The 21,633-nt window shown below is 40.6% G+C and overlaps 1 protein-coding gene across 1 annotated transcript in view; it reads right to left on the reverse strand.

Annotated features, from left to right (window-relative positions):
• Positions 1-21,372, reverse strand: part of PTPN1 (protein tyrosine phosphatase non-receptor type 1) — a 63,187-nt gene extending 41,815 nt beyond the window's left edge. Inside the window, exon 1 of the mRNA XM_081148532.1 lies at positions 21,135-21,372. Within this exon, the coding sequence (XP_081004658.1) occupies positions 21,135-21,197 (63 nt within the window). The 5' untranslated portion in view covers positions 21,198-21,372. The remainder of the gene's footprint in view (positions 1-21,134) is intronic.
• Positions 21,373-21,633: the final 261 nt, after the last annotated feature.

The following is a 21,633-nucleotide window of genomic DNA, read 5'->3' on the forward strand; positions in this document are numbered from 1 at the left end:
TCAATAATTGTTAGGTAGATTATTCTCAAGTGATGAGTCCTTCATGTAGTTTATTTAATTCTACAAACATTTCTGAAGAATTTACAGAGGTACACCATCTTATATGACTATTCTGCAGTCAGTGAGGAGGCAAAATTGCATATAATTAAAATTAACTTTGGAAAGAATACCTTAAATGCCAGGACTGAAGCCTTAGATATTTTAAAGCCTGGATCTTAATCTCTTTTGTTTCTCTTTCAACTTTAGCTTCCCTTTCCCTACAAAGGGTATCACGGTATGGTTTGATAGGACAATGTAGTATTTCAGGGGGTTTCTCTCTCTTTTTTTTCTTTTTGGGGAGAAGAGCAGTACATATAGTTTAACTAAGGAAGGTTAAATGTGTGCCTGATATGATTCCACAAGGCGATGCAAAGCACAATGGTACCTTAGGTGCTGAGGCTACAAAGATGTGAAAGACAAGATTACAAAGTCCTAGAGGTTTCATATTTTAGCCAAGAAGAAACTAATATGTAAGCATTAGAATAAAAATATTAATTCATATTAACTGTTATTAAGTGTTAAAAAGGAATAGCATGCTACTTCGCATGTCAGAAAATGAGAATGTTCTTTCTAAGTGGCGTTCTGTAACCAAATCCCAATTTTCTAGCCCTTGCGCAGATGGATTCCTCAGGTGAATTAGGAAAAAGTTAATGTGTTCACAGAGGCAACAGAAAGAGCATATATTAATACTTCCCATAGTTAAAAAAAAAGGGAATTTAATAGGAAAGTGGGCTCAGTGTGAGAGGCATGTGCTCCACTGAGGCAGGGAATATGAGCTGAAAGGAGGGTGAATGGTGAGGGCTCAGAGGGAACATATAACACCAAGGAGTGTGTGGTGAAAGTGTGGGGTTGGGGGCAGGCTGGCTGGGACAGCTGGGCCTGGAGAGCTGAGGGACCCCTTTATCCAGACCTGCTTTAAACACCTGTGTTAGGCGAGGACAAAGAATCTGGACACTATACTATCAGCAATGCAAAGCCACTGAAATTCTCACGTAGGACAGTAACTTCACTTCTCGACCTGAGACAGGATGGCTGAAGGTGACTGTAAAAGGCCCGAGATGAGGGGGGCCTGAACCAACTCAAGAGGAGAGCGCAAAAAGAGAAGAAAGGAGGTTCAGATGCATATTTCAAGTATAAAGTTGGAGGACTAGGCAATCGATGTATGCAAGGGTAAATTAAAGAGTTGAAGGTTACTTTAGGTTCTACTAAGTAAAGTTGGAGGACTCAGCAATCGATGTATGCAAGGGTAAATTAAAGAGTTAGTGCTACTAAGAATAGATACATATATTCACTTGTAAACATGGGGCCACTGATTTTATAATTATTCTATTTCTAAATATAAAAATAAATGGTTAGTGTTTTTTAAAACTCAAGCTCATAAGATAAGATGAAGCAGTGCTCTATATTACAAAATGCATCCTCTAAACAAAAGCATGAGAAAGTCTATAGAAACCTATTTTATTTAAAAAGAATGCATTAGAAAATATATAGAATTTTATGAGTAACCCATTTCTGATATATTTTTAAGAATGAGGCATATTTGCAGAGGTTAAAAAAATGACTTAAGTGTTTGAATGTTTTCTGGCAGAAATAATTATTTCTCAGAATTTCCAGTGAATTAGAGACAATCTAAAGTGTCATTTGAGTAAAATCTGCTAAACGCAGAAAGTGCAACAGTAACAATAAAGTTTAAAAAAAAAAAGAAATATTAAGAGTCTGAAAACTTCAGCATTGCCATTTACAAACTCTTTTGAAATCTTGTTTTAATTATACAAATAAAAACTCTTAACAAAAAGTAATTAAAAATGAAATAAAAGCAGAAAGTGCTATTTCATATGACAGCTTCTATGGCAAAGCAACACCCCTACCTTCTATGCTCATAACTATTAAGGGGTGGGGGAAATGCCAGAAACTTCTATCACACTATGCCAGAATACACTCATGGAACAATGTATAGTTCTGGGACACAGCCATGTTTCACCTCCAGCCCCACCTGACCCACCTTCTTTGTTACAATGATGCCAGAGTGAACCTTTCAGAAGTGGTACATCAAACCTTCCTTTCTGGGTGGGTGTGGGTGTGTAAGAGTGTACACAGGTGCTCCTTTCTGGTGAGAAATGAAAGAGCAGCTCTCAAATCAGGGACAAAAGCTATATGTGAACAAGCAGGGAGCCTCCAGCTCTGCAGCTCTCCACAAGCTGGTTTAAAAGCACCAGCTGCTAAAGGGAACATCCCAGGCCTGTTACCTTCATCAGCTAACAGCTCAGTGCCCCAGCATCTCTGCCATGTTTGGGTGAGGGCCTGCGGGTTTCAAGGAGGGAGATGGAATATTTATGGAAGAGGAGAGTCCCAGAGACAAATTATTTTTTTCACAATGCTGTGAGAGCCAAGCCCTATGAGGCCATTCAGGTCCCATGTGTTATGACTGCCTTATGTTGCCAAGCCTTTTTACCATGTGAAGCATGAATTGAGCCATAAGAAACCACAAAGATGACCGACCCATAGGTTTATCCAGTCTCCTGGTAGAAGAAATTCTGCAGGGGACAGTTTTAGAGGATTTAAATAGGAAGGAAGCGCACCATACTTTCATGTACTGTCATGGAAAGGTCTCATCTGAAAACTAATCTTAAATAATAAATATAACCAAGAGAGGCGATGTTAATCAGAAAAGCTGTTATTTTCTGCAATGTGATACACAAGAGAGGAGAATATGATTGAAATACATGCACAGTTTATAAAGATTAGTCATCTGGAATTCTATATTTCTCACAGCAAAATTAACATGTGGAAACTCTGCTACAACACTTAATTTAGTAAAGCTCTAAATGATTATATATTTAGTTAAAAAACAGGAGACTCTGGTAGGATATTCAGTTGTAGACAAGAGGCAAAAACCCTGGTCAAAAGCAAAAAAACGGTAACCAAGGAAAAAACAGAAGAAAACAAAAGGCCGTAATGAAGAGACAGCCAGGCCCAAGAAGTGTCCCTGGGAGCTGACTGTCACTGCCCTCCAGCCCTAGAACTCCAGCCTAACTATTTCTCGCAGCTCTGCTCCACTCCTGGCGCCCTGGAATCTATCCCCCTCCACAATCTACGGGAGTCAATATCCCCCAGGCGGAAGCCAGAATGGTTTCTAGTCATAAAATCACTATTATATGTAATGTTCTATATTATATGTAGTAAATCATGATCATATTTAGTTCTGTAGGGAAATTCTGTATTATCTTAAGAGGAATACTTCAGGTATACTGCATATTAAATATGTCCATGGGTGAGCTTGGAACTTAACCACCATTCATAATACTGATTCTATAGAAAAATGTAATCAGAGTCTTAGACAAACCAACTTTCAAACTTCAGAAGGAGACACATTCATGCACTAAGGACTGTCTACTTTTGTGCTTGGTTACCATTTTGACTCCATGCCAGTCAGAAAAGTGCACCTCAACATTGTTCCTGTGAACTAACCGAAATAAGATTTAAGGGGACAGTCTTAAATAATAATAATAATCTTTGAACATCACAAGCCAGGCACTCCATGACACATAAGACTAGCCATGGCTCTGACCCAAAGCCTATGGATTTAAAAAGGACTATATGGGGATGTTAAAAAACAAATAAAAAACAAAACTCATGAACACAAAATTTTGCCACAAACGGACCCTGTCAACTTTACCAACGACTGTAGTTTCCCAGCTGTTATTAACATCTCTCCTAACTTGCTTAAGCATATGCATCTATCATCCATCCTCTTCAACTGGCACTGGGAAAGGATAGATGTACCATTAAATACAGAGATAGAAAGGAACTACAGACAGATTAGACAGCAGAAGCAGCCGTTTACTGCTAGCTTGCAGCCTGTCAAATGTCATGAGGTACATAGGGAGGGAACCCACAGAGTTTGGTTACCACGTCTATAGCCAACACCACATGCCCAGTGTCCTTATAGGGAAGTAGCCCCAAGATCCAGCATGTGGGTAATTGCTAGTGGTGGTTGTGGTAGCCATGGGAGGAGAGGGTGGTAAGGAGGGAAGCAAGGAAGGGGGAAAACAAGACGAAGAGTATGACTGTGGGTGGGAACTTAGTAACACACAGACTACAACATGAGTAACGAATAAGTATGTCTGAACCCAACACACTGGAATACAAATGCTTATTGCTTCTCACACAACCCTCAACGTTTTTTCTAAGACTCTGGCTGACACTCCTGTCTTTAAAGCTTTATTTCTACTTTGTTCTCAATTGCTCCACCTCTGGCCCTCAATCTTGTTAAACGGATTCCCAATCATTGCTCTAATTGACATGAAATGTCTACTCCGCTTAAACTCAGCTACCCTGATGAAAGGCAATCCTGGTATGCCAGGAAAGCAGCACATCTGGAGGAAAGCACACTGCACCAGAAAGAAAAGGATTCCCTTCCGGTCTGCCCTAGGACCACTTCATCATGCTGCATCTCAGTTCTTTTGAAAAACAATCCTTGCCCCTGGTCATTTACCACAATGGCTTGTCTTTATAAAATAGGTAAGAGAAAATTGTGAAATTAAGTCCTTCTATTCTAAATTCAGTTACATTCACATAAAAATTCCAGTTTAAAAAACAAACCTAGAAAAAAAAATTGAACAGAATAAGAAGCCAAACCAACTCTAAATATCCCTTCGTCACCGACTAGATACACCATTCCCCTCCAAGATATAAAGCCACGCTTGCCGAGTCAAGAACAGGGCTTCTACATTTATTTTATTCTCTTCTCCATTCAAAAACCACTCATTTTGAAAGATCCAGAATACGAGGGAAAAGTTGAAACCTACAAATAACAGAATAATCTTCAGGGCTGAACCAAGGATAATATGTTAAGGGAGCCCAGCTGGGCGTGGCTCAGCAGTTGAGCATCGACCTAGCATCCGGGAAATCGCGGTTCGATTCCCGGTCAGGGCACATGCCCAGGTTGCGGGCTCAATCCCCAGTGGGGGACGTGCAGGAGGCAGCCAATCGATGACTCTCTCTCATCATTGACAGTTCTCTCTCTCTCTCTCTCCCTCTCCCTTCCTCTCTCTGAAATCAATAAAGGTATATAAAATATATATGTTAAGGAAAAAAATTAAAAACAAAAACAATGATTTCATTTCAAATGCAAATGTTTTACCTGCCCAGGTTTTTTTGCTGTGAACTTTTTGGCAAGATCAAAATCTCAGGAAATTCCAAACAAATGAAATTCTAAAGGCAAATTAGGAAAAAGAATATAACTTTAGAGACCAAACATGCTCCTCCCATTCTTGTCCAGTTCTTCACTGTTAGAGAGGACCACCAAACCAACCACAAAATCATAAGCTAATAAGAGCTTCGCTTCCTGCAAGTTGACAGCTCTCTGGCTTTAAATAAATGCCTCTATTTCCTGTCAGCATGGTCAGTCCTAGCTACCAAACCTATGAAGTATGAACAAGAAATTCTCTCATACCACTGACTCTCTCATACTTGGCTAGCACGCTGGAACACAAGAGCTAAGAAGCCACAGGGAAATTGCCCCTCCACAGTGGCATGGTCTGTGCATGGCACAGAGACAGGACACCAGCTGGGGAATACAAGGACAGATTACAGATGAGACTTAGTTCCATCATATACATCTGGGATCAGGCCCCTGAAATGAAGTCTGACTACACACACGGCACCCTGAAGGAGACACTGAGAATCACACACAGTTCTTGCTCAGAAGGGGCTTTTAATCTCATTGGGGAGGTATGCCACATGGAGAAAATTAATATAAAGGACAACAGAGAAAACAAAGTGATAAACTGATGGTGAGTCAGTATCACATGGTTCACACAATACCATAAACTCGATGCCTCCCTATCCATCAGTTTCCAATTCACGAACCTTAAAAATAGCACAGCTCATCTATTCATTTAGGAACTATTTGTTTGGTCCTTTCTATATGCCAGGCACTATACTGGGTACTATGAGATACAAATGACTGAAATGAAAGCAGTCCTGCCCCTTCTAAGACGTGATGGTTACTTTGGCAATAGATAAGTAAACAGGTTATAAGAGAAAAATGGATATAATTACAGTATAATCACACAAAGTGCTATGAAAGGGAAAAGTAGAGAAGCCATGGGAGGACCTATTAGAGGCACCTACCTTGGCCCTGGGGAAAGGAGAAATCAGAGAAATTATCCTCAAAAAGATGCCTAAAATGTGTAACTGGAAGAAGAGCGAGAATTAGTAAGGTAGACTGTTCCAGGCACAGGAAACAGCATTATTCAAAGGCTCTGCGAGAGATAGAGAGCACTGCCATTTCAGGAACTAAAGGTGCTTTTGGAAGGGTACCAGAGTGCAGGAATGTGTGTGTACACGCTCTGAATTCAAGGGCCATTACTACTTCCCGGGTGCATAGATGACACAGCTGACTGAGGAAGGTCAGAGGAAAAGAGCAGCATGCGGAGACCCTTGAGGAGCTCCCCCACTAAAGTGAGAGTTAGGACTAACTAGAGAAAGAGAAGATACAAAAGGAAGAAAAAGGAAAAAAGAGTTATGAAAACTGGAATTAAAGGACATTCAAGAAGCAAACAGAGGTCAACCATGTTAAATGGTGCTATGATAAGGATGCAAAATATCCAGTGGATAAGCAATAAGGAAAGCTAATAGTATCCAGTCAAGAATGACGTTAGTGGCTTGGAAGGGTGGAGCCTAGCTTCCCTGGGTGAGGAGTGACCAGGAGGTGAACAATGGACACAGTGCCTTATTTATTTCAAACATTTCAACTGGAAAAGGAAAGGATACAGCAGTGGCTTCAGGGAGTTACAGCTGCAGGAAGTTTGAGAATGCTTAAATTGGCAACAGAGAGGGAGGGCTAAGGATACAGATCTAAAAGAGTCTCTAAATTGTGACTTGATGCCTGACTTGAGCAGGTGAGCTGGGAAGGTGTTAAGAGCACAGATATGGGGCTGCCTTAGACAGAAACAAAGGCACCTTTTTCCTTGTGAGAGAAATGAGGCAGAAAGGATGGCAGATTAGCTTTCAATATGACAGCCAGAACTGAGGGAGAAAGACCTGAGGTTAGAGGCTGGATTTCTAGTGGCTCAATCTACAAAGTGATTTTCTCCAGGAGCACTTACAAGTCTGGGCCCAGGGGAGAAAGGCAGGTGGCTGGCCTGGTCCAGAGCGAGAGCTGGTCAAGTATGACAATGGCTAGAAGACGGGCAAAAGGGCTAGGAGTGTTGGAGAGGAAGCATATCAAGTGACTGACCCTGGTCTTAGCTGCATAAGGTAAGAAGTGGACTTGGGGTCAGGAAAGGAGCAGGTGAAAATCTGGATGCAAGAGAAACTCAAAGGAGGGAAGTAACTGAGTGAGGGCATGTGGAAGCACATGAGGCCGTGATTGGAGAGCAGAAGGGCTGAGCCAGATGATCTGTCAAAGGGAGAAAAGATCACAAAGCCAGGGCATGCCTATGGGAAGGCGATGGCAGGAGGAGGAGGAGAAGTTCCCAGGGGGTAAGGTGAGGGTGTAGGGTCAACTGCCTGAATGAATGCTGACATGGCCCAGGGCTGACAGCGGCCTTGAAACAGAAAACATTTGTGAGCCAGGTAAACTATGGGGAGTAGAAGGGAGGCAGAGGGGCCCATTTAAAATAAAACTAGCATAATACAGGCAAGTAATTAAACAATTCCCCAATATGGCAATTCACTGACTAGAAAGCTCAATGAATCCTCTCTATGATGTATACACATACTCAAAACTTTATTTCCCCTCTAACCCTAAGTGTTTTCTCTTTCTTCAGCAAATTTGAAGACAAAGCGTAACCAATGAACTGGAGGTCCTATCCAGAGTATGGACTTCTATTCTGTAAAGGATGCCTTTTTACAATTCTTTCTTACCCACCCTGTCTTAAAAGCAACTACTTTCCCCTGCAATGTTTTGGCCATTTAATGGCTATATTTTAGTGAATCTGTCTACTTCTGTTATGTATGTTCTATTGTATCTACTCAATGACATGTAAATGACTCCAAATAAAACTAGGAGGAAAAAACTCCACACTTAATCACCCCCCCACCATTAAAAGAAAAATAGTCAAAGCTTCTTTTATTCTATTTTGTCATCCATTGTTAAGGAAAACTCTCCCCTTTTCAAGTCTTTAATGACTAGTAATTGACAATTACTTTTTTAATTGTCAAACTCAGGCCCACTTCCATACACGACCTTCATAGCTAGAATCAGAAGGAAAAAAGATGTTTTCCTAACTTTAACGGTTTGCAGATATCTAATCCTGACTGCCTGTATATAGCAAGGAAAGAGTTTAGTAAATGTGTGAATGGAAAAGAAGCAATAATCAGTAAATCATTTAGAATTCTCAAGATGATAATTCTGTGTTTAAGTCAATCATAAAGTCTCAGAATTTGTAATCACATCCAAAATATTAAAATGCCTAAAACTTAAAGCCTATCACTTAGACATTAAAAGTACAATAATTATCAGTAAACTTCTTTTACAAGGTACTTGACTTGAAAGAACCACTCAAACATAGCCATCTGTGTATGAAGAACTGCTAATAAACAGACCACATAATGGGATGAGCCAGCCAGTATCATTAAAAATATCCTTTAAACTTTACAATGAATAAATGAGATCTTTATTCTCATAGTGTCAGCTGCAAATCAGGGGGCTAGCCACATATTTTCAATGTATTCATAGTGAGTCAGTCTTATTCTTTTTAAAAATACTTTGCATATTAAATATATTATTTGTACAGAATAAATAGAGTATCTGCAAACATACTTCGATAAGAAAAATAAAACTCTTTACACAAAAGTTATCAGTTCATTGCAATGAATATTGTATGACCTGCCTACTAAGTGCAACACACTTTGGTTGGTGCTTTAGGGCTATTAAAAATTACCAGGACACAAACATCCTCCTGGAGAAGACACCTACACAGATTACTTCACTATATAGTGGTATGAGGTCAGTGCCACAATGTAACCTCCACTATGTCACCCTATTGGAAGGGTTCAGGGTCATTATCACATTCAAGGTGAGAAGCAATGGCAGAGGAAAGAGAAAAGAAGGGAGAGAGAGGAAAAAATATATACATATATACATGGGTGGGCAAAAGCAGGGTTACAGTTGTTCATCTGGAAAATAATACAATAATTATAAATAATACAAGAATAAACTGTGTTTTGCGTACTCACAACTGTAAACCTCCTTTTGCATATATATAAAGACAGACAGACAGACATAGAGACAGAGAGAAGGCATATGAATTGGGGGGGGGGGGAGTATGGAAGGAGAAAGGTTAAGACCTAAGAGGAAGAAAATTAAATATGCTCCTATGCTTTCAAGCTTAAGTAATAAAGCATTTAATATGAACAGAGAAGGGCAAGGAGAAGCAAGCCCCAGATTAGGGGTCTGGAGAACATACAGGGCTTACACCTACTTGCCCTTGGAATCTTCACTTAGATGCTACTTTTATAGACTATCCTTACCTAATAGATCTTCTGTTTTTCCTGCTCCCAACTGCACTAAACTACCTCTTCCTAAGCGTCCCCAAATGCCTGGAACCTAGGGCTACGAGAGCTCTTAGACTCTGCACTGGGATTGTCTCGATTGAGCCCACTTGCTGACTAGAGACTAAACATCACGCTTCTGAAGGACAAGGAGCAAACCCTGCGCACCGCTTCCCTCACCACCGAGCAGAGCCTGGCACGTGGCAGCTGCTCACGTGTTTGCTGAGTAACTAAATGGACTTGCCTGCAAGGAGCTTACAATCTAGAACAGTAGAAGAAATGAAGGACTGATGAAAAGCTTCATGGAGAAGGCAGTCTGCAGTTACTGATTTTAATTTCATATATACAAAAAAGTGTAAAGAGGCTTTGCACTCTTGCCACATGAATTCAGGAATGCTAGACCACCAAGCTGGTTGTCCTTTTGAGATTCAGCTTTGGGAAGGAAGGTACAAAACTTGGAACAAAGGCCTTGATTGTTTTATAATGGTAAAGACTCTTCCCTAACTACATATTGCTTGTTCTAATTTGTCATGTACAATATATCTCTATGAAATAATAGATGCTCAAGAAGGATCAAAGAAAAAGCATGTCCTACAAATATAATATGTCCTTCCATTGCTAAATATGAACATAGACTTTTAAAAAGACATTTTCTTTGAAACCTATATATTTATTTTATTTTTATCATGGCTATCATTTATTTCACCCCTTGATAGAAAAGGTAAGGTGGAGAAACCATCTAATCATGAGCTCAGACAGATGATAAACAGTCAATCATTCCTAATCAAAGAGCAAGTCATTAAAAACACTTATTATATTTCTCAGTTCGAGCACATTCCTTTTTATCAATTTCCATAGGGACCACCCAATTTAATTTCCAAATTGGTCATCAAAAATAGTTCACGGAAATAACTGAACATGGGACAAAAATACAGTCATACTCAGTTGCCCAAGGTGGAAAAAATGGTGGCAGCTTCCAACTTCCTCAAAATAGCAGATGGGGCCTAAAGATGAAAAAAGAAAGGGGAAGGGTAGGAAGGAAAGAAGCATTTGGGCTATTTTATCATGGAGTTTAATGTCAAGGGCACTCTCTCAGGCATTTTCACACTAGCCACCGAACTTTTACCTCTAGCTAGACTTCCCTTGCTTTATTTAAAGATAGTACATCAGCTACTTCCAGGGCTAAACGTCCTTTTTTAAATTACCTTAAATCTAACATTAACATCAAACTCCAAGAAAAAAACCCAGCCTGGAGTAGAGGTTGTAAACTCAAGTACATCCTAAGGTTGAGTAGCACACGTAAGTGAGGACAATATGACTTGCCATGAACTGTAAACTGAAGAACACACATGCGTCTGTCTAGCAGGAGCAGCCAGTGAGGACCCAGACAGTACGGTTTTCAGGTTTTTCAAGAGAAGCCAGAAGTCCAGATTTGTATGCAATTTCTCCTGATTTATAAACAATGGTGAAAAATTAAACTTTTTCCTTTTGTTAAAACACTATGTGGACCAAGCAAAATATGACTTTGGGTGGTCAATTTGTGATATCTAGGTAAGAGGACAGAAAACTGGGCAAAGGTCAAAATCTACAAACTATCCCTTCCTTTGTCCTAAAAATCAGGGAAGCTTAGGACAATTCCTTATCTCTCTTTGCAACTGTGTATCAGGATGACCATGTAAAGCTGGCTTCAGGACATGGGGGACCTCAGGCAGAGAAGAACATCCAGGCTCTGACACCTAATTGTCCTCCTAAAACATTTCCTGCTATTAAAGACCAATTTATGGTGTATAATAAATGGTACTGCATGCAAAGCACTTTGCACAGTGCCCGGAGCACATAACAGAATTCAATAAATGTTAGCTATTATTGAGTTTTATTATGAATAAGGGTAGAACATGGATCAGACTGTACATTTCTCCCCTGAATGGAGTTTTTGAACCAATTACAAAGCCCAATAATCCCCTTTAGACATGAGAAAAATTTTAAAGGGAACTGCATTCATCAGTGTGGCATTTGGTAATTTTATAAAATAGTCTGATTTATGCCTTCACAGAGTGTTTTATTATTTTTAAGACCATAATAATGGATTTTTTTAAAGTTTTAATTTGAGTTAACATGAAATTTTAAAGTTCTGTCCCACTTTTAGATAAGGAGGATCACAGAACATCCAAATCCAGCTTGAGTAGGACATGAAGCCCCAAATGTTTCCAAAAAGGTTGTCCCACTTTCCTGCCTCGTGTGACCATTGCAGAATGTTAGATTTGAATCATGCTATAAGGCTGTCTGGCCCAATCACCACATTTTACAGATCCTGCATGTAACTCCTTCCAGGTCCCACAACAGTCAAAGGCAGACTCAGAAGCACCAGTCCTCTTTTTCCATTATCTCACAAGTCCCTGGAGGCATGTATGTTTGAGGTGGTTGGTTAAGGGTAGCAGGGCAGCTTGGGAATACAGCTTTGAAGCAAAATTGTTCGGTGTGAAACCAATAACCAGTATTGCAGACAGACACAAACTCTAGCCCTTAGAAGCAAAAGGCTCTATTACCTAAAGGGACAGGGTGGGGAAGGTTTCCTATACACAGGTCAAGGCCTTGCTTCGATGCATCTCAGGTTGGTCAGAATTTTTTCTAAATCCTCTAATACCAACTACGCCCTTTTAGCCACTGGCTTGGAACAAGAGTTCCAAACCTCTTTGAAAGAATCTACTTTATTTGCTGGGAAAGTAGAGCCACTAAGCAAAGGAATCAATGATTTTCAAATAATGTTACTATGTTTCAAGCTGTCCAACTTCCAAAGAACTGAGAAGTATTTTCTGAAATGTAGCCTAAGTAGAGAATATAGATTGTGCCCTACATTCAAAATTTGTCTTTCTAGAAAGCATGTTTTAATGTCAAAGGATATAAAGCAAGCTGAGAATAGGAGACTAAAATTAGCTCAAACCACAAATAACCTAACATACTTATCACTTCCTTATGATCAACCTACAAAAATCAAACACTTAAAGGCATTTACAAAACTAAAGGTGTGGTGCCAATTTAATCCTTTAACTTCAGCTGTATCCTTTCTTCCTTCTAAAATGGATCTGGCATGTAAACATTACCAAAAAATGACATTTTATTAATTTGAAGGCAAGTGCAAGGGAAACCATTAGAGCGCAGTTTTGCCCTGTGAATAAAACAGCATGTATCGTGCAGTTCTTAAGTGGTTAGAATGGTAACCACCTCCTCAAACTGAAGATAGGAAATTTCAGATGATGGACCACACCCATCTCCAGCTGTATTTCACACTGAGCACTAGGGACATACCAGACTCCTACTTCAAACTAAAGCTTGCCCCCTTCTCCTACAGCCCTTTATTTTCTACTTTCAAAAGCAACATCTTCCAACTAACAAAGTCTATTGGGAAACACAAAAGCTTGTTGTCATCAAGAAGTGGAACAAGTTACAAAAGGAAGTTTAGCTGACAAATATGCATTCATGGAAAAAAAGGTAATGGGTTTGTTCAACTTCAGCTACCTTTACAGTGATCCTCTCTGCATGATAACCATGTTTCCGTAAGTCTTCTGGGGAAAATTCAAGCTCCCAAAGGATGGAACCAAGTGCTGAAGTAAAGATAAGTATAGAAGCTACCAAGTTCTACTGTAGACTCTTCAATATTGTTACTCAAACTCTCAAAAAAATTCTTATTAGTAGGTACGGAAAAAAGAGGAAGTAGCAGACCTGAGTAGTTGTTTGTGGTGAAAACAGATGAAATAAAATACTGCTAATGACACTAATATTCCTTGGGTATATCAAGAAAACTGTCAGTAGAACATAAGGAACATTTAAATGTACTCAGAAATGGTACCACATAAAGGACCCATCCATTGGGAGCCCAGCCATCACAGGATGTGGATTCCCAAGGAACATTCAAGGGAGATGTGGACCAATTCTCCCTTGAATGTGTAGCTAAGTCACCTGGTATACTGAGGGTTGCTCCAGAAATGTGGCCTTGTGCCTGTAAACCCCATGTGGTTTAACGCAACTTCCTGATCTTGCACCATTCTATTTCACCCCAATCTCCGAGGATGATCCTGAAGACCCTGCCAACAAAGCAGTGGTGTCCAGGTAGACGACAATAATGCTCTTCCTCTAAGATGCTCTTAAAATATAGCCCAAAGCAGGGTAAAAACAACAAAGCAAACCTATGTCAACAAAAAACACGGAACGAAATATCCTTTCCCCCAAAAAGACCACTGGGTATCTTCTCGGAGGCCCCTCCATTCAGTGCAAAAGGGAGCCAAACAAATATCTGTGACCCCCATGAAGGCATCTTTTGCCTTTATCCTTGCAGAGGCAAACTAAACCCTGACTATTTGAAAATCTGAAAGAAATAAATATAACAGTGACCAATGTTTAACCATCAGGGAATATAAAGCTAATTTACCATATTATGCTAAATGCAGCTTGCCTGTTTGTTCTCTTGAGTGAAGTTATATTCAGAATTGATTTCATTCACAGACATTTTTAAGCAAGCCCACATTCTTAAGAGAGCTCCAACTATCTGGAATAATTACCTGATGGCCACTTTCCTGGAAGCAATTCACAATTGTGTACAATCCTCCCAGTTAATCAGTATGCATCAGAATGAAAACTAGCTAAGTTGTTTGCTGGAACTCGGCATGGCAACTTTTAAATGAGATTCTTCAAAAGGAAGAGAAGCACCAATAAGAGACCCATGAAGAAGAATAAAAGGGGGAGGGATGTTTTATAACAGAGTAATGGAGATAAGGATAAGTTTTCCTTCTCTAATCGTTAACTAATAAATTTTTAAAATACAATTGCGGAAACCTACCTTTGCTCTGCTCATCATATCTTTGCAAGCGGTGTCACTCACCCACAAAAGCCACAAACACAGTCAAGGCTTTTCCTTGTTCATATGTAAAGAAAACATGCCTCACTCAGGCCTTTGGAAGAAACCTCTGCAGTGAAAGAGAAGCCCACCCAGGACACAGACCACTTGGGCCCAAAGGTTTCCATCGACAGCGGTTAAGCCTCAGAAAGGATTTAGAATTTCTTGGCACAGTACTAGATTAATAGTAGCAGGGACTACATATAATCTCCAAAGAAAATACAGGCCTCAAGCATCACTTTGCTAATAAGCCATGTTTACTTTTTGAGTCCATACTAAAGAACTAACTTCTGGAAGCACCAATTCTAAGTACAATGCTGTACCATAAAACTTCATTGCCCTGGTAGAAACATAAGCATTCAGAATTGCTAATTGAATCATGTTACTTCAAAAAAAGAGAGAGGCTGAAAATCATTATCAGTAGTTATTGCTTTGTCTCCAGTGTGACTTGTACCACATTCCAAAGGTCAACTGATTTGGGGGTGGGAAAGGGGGGAGCTAAACTTTTCTTTGGCTATTTATGTTTGGGAAAAATTTTTTTCCATGTGAAATGTTCTTGTTTCCAATTTTCAGACATTCAAAATTTACAAACTGTCAGTTAGACTCATGATTATGTCAAGCTGCCTTGAAAAAGGAGAGGGCAGCAGCTAGCGACCTAGGAAGCATACATCTACACAAAGTAAAGCCTTATTTCAAAATGCTGGAGACTTAGGTACTTTCTTCTCAAACATGCAGATATGTAAACTATCACACTATTCAAATGAAGTTTAGACCAGATGTTGGTTTCTTTAAAAAATTACAACATAAAGGGCAGCTACTCTTCATGTACCTAGCTTGGGTTGAATCTTTCGTAAATTCTCAAGAATCAGTTCCTCTATCTTTTACAGGAAAAACCACCCAATTGCTACTTAAGAGAAAAAAATAACTCATGTGTCAGGGCTACGCATTTTCCCACATTACTAAATCAAATGAACCCTACTTATTAAGAATGTTTAGTACCTCTTGGGAAAAAATAGTCAATTGAGTCCTATAAATTTTTGAGCCTAACTGTACCCACCGACACCCACACACCTTATAAAACTGAGTACCTATTGCAGTGTTTTACAAGGATTACATCAGGAACACTAAATTTTCTTTGTGAGCACATTAAAGACTTTTATTACTTGAAGTGAACTTGGTGATCAGTTAGTTCAGGATAACTTTTACAAAGGAAGGGACTGAAGCCCAAAGAAAGTAATGGACCCTACTCAGCATTGTTAGTTTTAGAGCTAAGACTAGAAAAAAAGCAAAAGATTAAAATACTCTCTTGGCCCGAAGGGCAGTCTGATCAAAGGCCAAAAACATCAGCCTTTACAATTTATACTTTGAAAAAAATCAGACTTTGTAGGCTTGTTACTTTACGGAGAACCATATTTTATATTCCACAATCAAAAACCATTTTACAATCCAACTACATGCAAGGCATGTAAGAACAAGTCAGAAGTGATGAGGACAGAGTAATTCAACAATTCTTAGACAGATATATCACCTGCAAACTTCCTATTAGGTTTGCCTCAGGCCAAGTATAAATCTGTTGTTAAATTTAAAGTTCCTATGAAACAAACTGGTGGTATCAACTTCTACTAGGTAAGTATTCAAGCCTTTCTTCCAAGTCACCAAGTGGGCAATGCTAAATTACCTCTCATCAGGCCATGGCTCACAATGTGGTGGTTTTCTCCAAGAGTGACCTCTGCCAGCAGATGATAGTGACCTTTGCTATCATCTCCCCCTTCTTAGAACGGGTGTTGAGAACCAAAGTCTTTGGAATTAGTCCAAAGTCTTTATATTGTCAGGGCCTGGCAAAGTGCTGACAACCAATTCAATTCCAGCATTTGTTAGGCACTTACTTTGTGCCAGGTGCAGAGGACACAAGATGAATGAGAGAGGTGGGCTAGCTGGCCTCAGAAAACCTGGACCCTGGAGGAGATAGATCTGGATCTAAAGAAACAGTTCCCATGGAAGCAAGGCTTCAGAAGAGATAAGTATGAAGTTGTATGGAAACACAGAGGTGAGAGAGCAAAGATCTAGTGTGAGGAGGCACACACCTGAGTGGGAAAGGCAGGCTAGACAAAGTGTTGAACCACGGTATAGAGGAATGAAAGAGATGAATGAGTTTGAAGAATGCCGTACCTTCTAGTGTGGCTAGAATAGAAGGTACATGGGAGGGGATGGCTGGATGCTAAGTAAAGAGTTTGGACCTTACAGGTATTATGAAAGCACTAGAAGTAGTTAACAGAGGAATGACAGGCTCAGGTCTGTTTTTAACACAATTACCAGCGATCATGTGAAGAATATACATGGAGGGGTAGGGGGAGATACGGAGACTTTGAGGAACTATATTAATATGTAACTGGTTTCACTCATTTCTAGTGTGAAACTAGAAACAACTGTAGTATTATAGGCAAAATTTAAGGGCTTGGACAACTGAGGTGGTAGAAAAAATGCTATGGTGACCAATCAACAAAATATGGTAGGGGGAATCAAGAACTAGTCCAAAGCCCCCATCACTCTGGGATACTCAAAACACACACTGAGTACCTGGTACCAAACTACACTGTCTTGGAAACAATGATCCAGCTAGACTTCCCATTTTCTGGAACGTGGATAGTAGCAAGAAACATGCCTATCCTACCTATCAGTATTAGTTGGTTACCATGAACGAATAAACACAAACACTGTAGGGAGGAATGCCAGTGTATGCAAAATACATATGGATTCAGGTAGGCTTAAGAAAAAGTACCTGCAATTAAAAGCACATAACAGGACAAAATTTCTGCACTCTTTAAAAGATCAGAAAACAAACAATACCAAAAGGGGGGGGGAGGGAAAGGAGAGAGAGAGAGAGAGAGAGAGAGAGAGGGAGGGAGGGAGGGAGGGAGGGAGGGAGGGAGGGAGAGAGGGAGGGAGGGAGGGAAAGAAAAGGCACGTCATTATTCCAAATTTATACTCTGAAAACCCCCTATAGGAAATTTCAATATTCATTTCTATCATGAAATTCAGCATACATTTAATCACATTATTCAATACCGGGTATTTTTATAGGTTTTGGGGAGTTATTCATGCTAAAATGCAAAATGCAGAAAATTGGCAACTGAAGATCATGTGTATTACCATTATCCCCCAGCTGACCTGTGTTTATGTACTCCCCAAAGTACCAAAGTATTCCTATAAATATGACAGTGATGTCAAACAAATAATGATAGCAGAAAGTTCCCTCCACTATTTCTCCTTGTGCTCCCAGTTAATTTAATATAAGCCCAGACAATTACAAAGGTCTTTACGCCATTTCCGAAGTGGTGATCAGACACCTAAATTTAGTTCACTAAAACCAGGGCTAAACAAGTACATTTAGATCTAATGGGTCACTCAAGATGACTAGAACTTCCCAATATTTCCATGTCATTTCCATCTGTCTTATTTTTTTAAGTGAAGTGAGTCACAAAATTCAGTTTTTGTCTGAAGAGAATGGTATTTAAACAAGTGTTATTGGGAAATTTTAATACTCATCTTGGACTATAACAACATAAGCTGTATACAGCAGTGAAGAATTTTAGTGAACTACTGTTATAACATCGTTTTAATCTAGATATGCATTAGATCGTATTTCATAATGAAAGCAGCTATAAAAACAAATGTCATTTGGAAGACTGGCCTATTTTACAAGCCTGCCTCTAACATGGAATAAATCTTGCCTTCAAGTCACAAGCCATGGTTGCAACCTCCTTTATATGAAACAATCAAACCATTCACATTGAGAAGTAGTGAACAGTGTCAGAGAATCAAGGAATTTAGAGATGAGAAAAGAGCACAACACCTGACCCAAATCTTAAACTACAGATGCAGGGCAGCTTATCAGCTACTTTCATTCATTCAAGCCCTCACTTCTCTCATTCTAGCTCCAAAAGCTAATCCCTTTTCTCTATCTGTGTTCTGTCTCCTCTTGGAGAGCCAGACCAACTCAAACTCTAAGCTCATTAAGTATTACTTCCACTTTTCAAACCAAGCATACAATTGTTTAAGTGACAGAAAACAATTTGTAAAGCCATCTACATATGTTATCACAGCTGACCTTTTATAAACCCAAATGCTTATTAGTAACTATGCTATTTATTAGTGCTAACAATTAAAAACAGTTATGCTCACTCTTATCAGATTAAGTTTGCAGAGAATCTTTGCCTGACACTTTTGTTTTCTAAGCTACCACATTCCTCAGCATTCAAGTCTACTTTACCCTTTGTTCATTTCCCAATTGTTGCCAACTTTCTGTATCTTTTTGTTCTGGTTAGAAAAGAAGTTAGTGTCCCGAGACATAACTGCACTGCCTTGTTTACAAAATTTTAAGAGAAATTATCTTTTTCTAATCACAACAGACTAATAAGCAAGCTCAAAATGACTTTGTACAAGTCTGTCCTCATCGTGACATGCTATGAATTGTTAATTTTTTAACTTCCATTTTCTTCCAACCTGAAACACATTTCTTTGAATTTCTGAAAAATAATGGTTTCAGGAAATTGACACATACTTTGGGAAATGTGCCACTTTCAATTCAAGGTCATCTGAACTCTACATTTTAAAAAATGTCATACTGCCCAATAAAGAGCCACTTTTTAACTCAACAAGGAGAAGTGCTTCTGATTTCAGTTTTAGAAAAGAAAAATACCTGTACAGTAGAGGTGAAAAAGCCTATAATGGACAACTTCCTAAGGTCAAACAAAACCACCTCCAGGAACATGGCAGTCCATTTAGCTGAGGGAATCTCAACATACAGCAATCTTGACTAAGTCCTGGAGTTCAAATGCAGTAGAGAAACTTAAGAACAATACGGGAAATTAAAGATGAACACACTCCAAGCTCTGGCCTAAAACAGTAAGAAATCAAATTCTTTTAGAATATGAGTTTTTAGAATATGAATCTGTTGTTGCCAACTCAGTTTCAGTATAACAGATTTTCCCGAATGCCTCATGGAGGCCACCTCCACTTTTGAGAGGGTAGATCATAATATCCAACACTTCACAGCAAAAATTTTTTTCCTGTAGAGCCACTTTAGATTCCTTTGCATTAAATTTGACACAGACAACATGTCTACACATTCTCAAAGACACTAGTGGAATTTACTCAATTACTTCAGAAAGACTAGACATGGGATACAAACTGTATATATTTATCTATCAAGCTTATACAGATTACAGTGGTTATAAATATTAGTTTATCAGTAACTGATAGTCATTATAGTCCAAGTAAAAAGAATCCTGACAAATAAGCTTGATGCAAATCTACAAGAAACCGAGGCTGCCAAAAAAAGGCTTTTGTTATTCAAGCATACCAAAGAATTGCTTAAAGCTTTTTTCCTTTTTAAGTGGAGCTCAAAATAGATTTTAATACTACCAGCTGATAGATCTCACAATTTGCCTTTTGAGCTTATAAGCTGGAAAGAGGATAAACAGCCTTCTCCCTTTACACAAGCAACAAAATCTCTCTATTCTGTACATCGTTTATTTAAAATACCGAGTGTGGTTTTGGTTAATCCTCACAACCCCCGCAGTGACATTTAATCAGGAGCACATATTTTCTTGAGAGGGTTTAGCTGCTTGTGAAGGCAGACCGCTTCATGTTTTTAACCTGATGTTTTAGAGATATGTCAGAAACCCTACCTTCCTAACTTTTCTTTATGAACCACCACAGCCCACAAGTAGACGAAGACTTGGAAGACCCAATCATCTCAGCCATGAGCAAAGGGTAAAATGCTCATGAGGGAAAGATGCTATTTCACAGGGTAAAAATGTTAACTTTCCCTGGTCCCCACCAGAAAGGGTAATATTTTGGCCCCACTGAAGTGGGTACCTCAGGCCTCCTGGCTGGACGGATCTTTAGCCTGGTATTTCCATGGCCTGCTGCTGCTCATTCAGCTCACAGAGCAAATGTCTCTTCCTCTGACCTTCTCTAAGGTGGCCCATCTTCCGATATAATGTTTTGTTTTCTTCACAGCACCTAACACTATCTGAAATTATTTGCATATGTGTTTGCCCTATTTTACTCTAAGCTCTACGAGGGACAAGGTCTTGTCAGTCTTATTCAGGAAACACTACCTCCAGCGCCTAAGCAGTGCCTAGCACGAAACAGGCACGTCGATTCAAATCCATTCAATGAATGAACAGGAAGGGGGAAAGGGACTGTCATCCTAGGGGCTCCCGACGCACACTGAGACTAGGGGAAAGGAAATGTGAAGGAGGGAGGGGGAGTAACCCTTTCCCCCAGGGAGACAAAGGAAGAGAGTCTGAGGTGGTCCAGTCTAGAAAAGGAAGTGGTGGGGTGTTCTACCAACCCCAGGGGACAAAGAGTGGATAGGAAGGGGGGCGGGGTCGGGGTGCGAGGGATTCGCGCTGAGAGCAGAGACCCCGCGGCCTCCAGGCTTGAGAGGTCACCGGGCTGGAGGATGTGAGGTAAGGGGGGATCAAAGAGGGCTGCGAGGTCCGGGAGGGACGAAGGCCCACCCGAGGGACAAAGAGAGAGGGAGCCGGCCTCTGCCGCCGTTGGATTTGAATACTCAAGCAGCAGGGCCGGGGCAGAGGTCGAGACCCACAGGGAGGACGGGGCTCGGGGATCTGAGGGAAAGGTTCACGCGGCCTAAGCGAAGGGCCTGCCGCGCTCCGGGTGGCTCCCGCACCTGGTAAATGGCCGCCCAACTCCCGGCCTTGTCGATCTCCTCGAACTCCTTTTCCATCTCCATGACGGGCCAGGGCGGCTGCTGCGCCTCCTCCTCGGCCCACTGCGCCGTCTGCCGCTCTAGGCCGCGTCGCGCACTCCGCCGGGAGTCCCGCTGCGAGCCTCGGCTCCCGCCGCTACCGCCGCCCTAGCCGCTGCTTCTTCATGTCAACCCGGCAGCCGGAAGTACGCACAGCGCTGCCGTGGGCTCCGCCCTCAAGCGTGAAGGCCAATCAGCGGTCGAACAGCTCGGCCAGCACTTCCGCGGGGCGGAGTCAGGGGGAGGTGCTGGAGCTACTGGCCTCAACCCCGCGAGACCTCTTGCGGTGCTCGCTCCCTCCTCCCCTCCGAAACTCCGAGCTTGGGCGTGGCGCAAGCCCGTTGCCTAGGCGACCCGAAGAGCCCGACCCTTGGGCTTTGGGTTTGCAAGGCCTCCTTGGATGTTGAGATCAAACCTCTAG

The sequence above is a fragment of the Miniopterus schreibersii genome (genome assembly GCF_964146895.1).
Source record: "Miniopterus schreibersii genome assembly, chromosome: 10".
NCBI classification, from domain to species: Eukaryota; Metazoa; Chordata; class Mammalia; order Chiroptera; family Miniopteridae; genus Miniopterus; species Miniopterus schreibersii.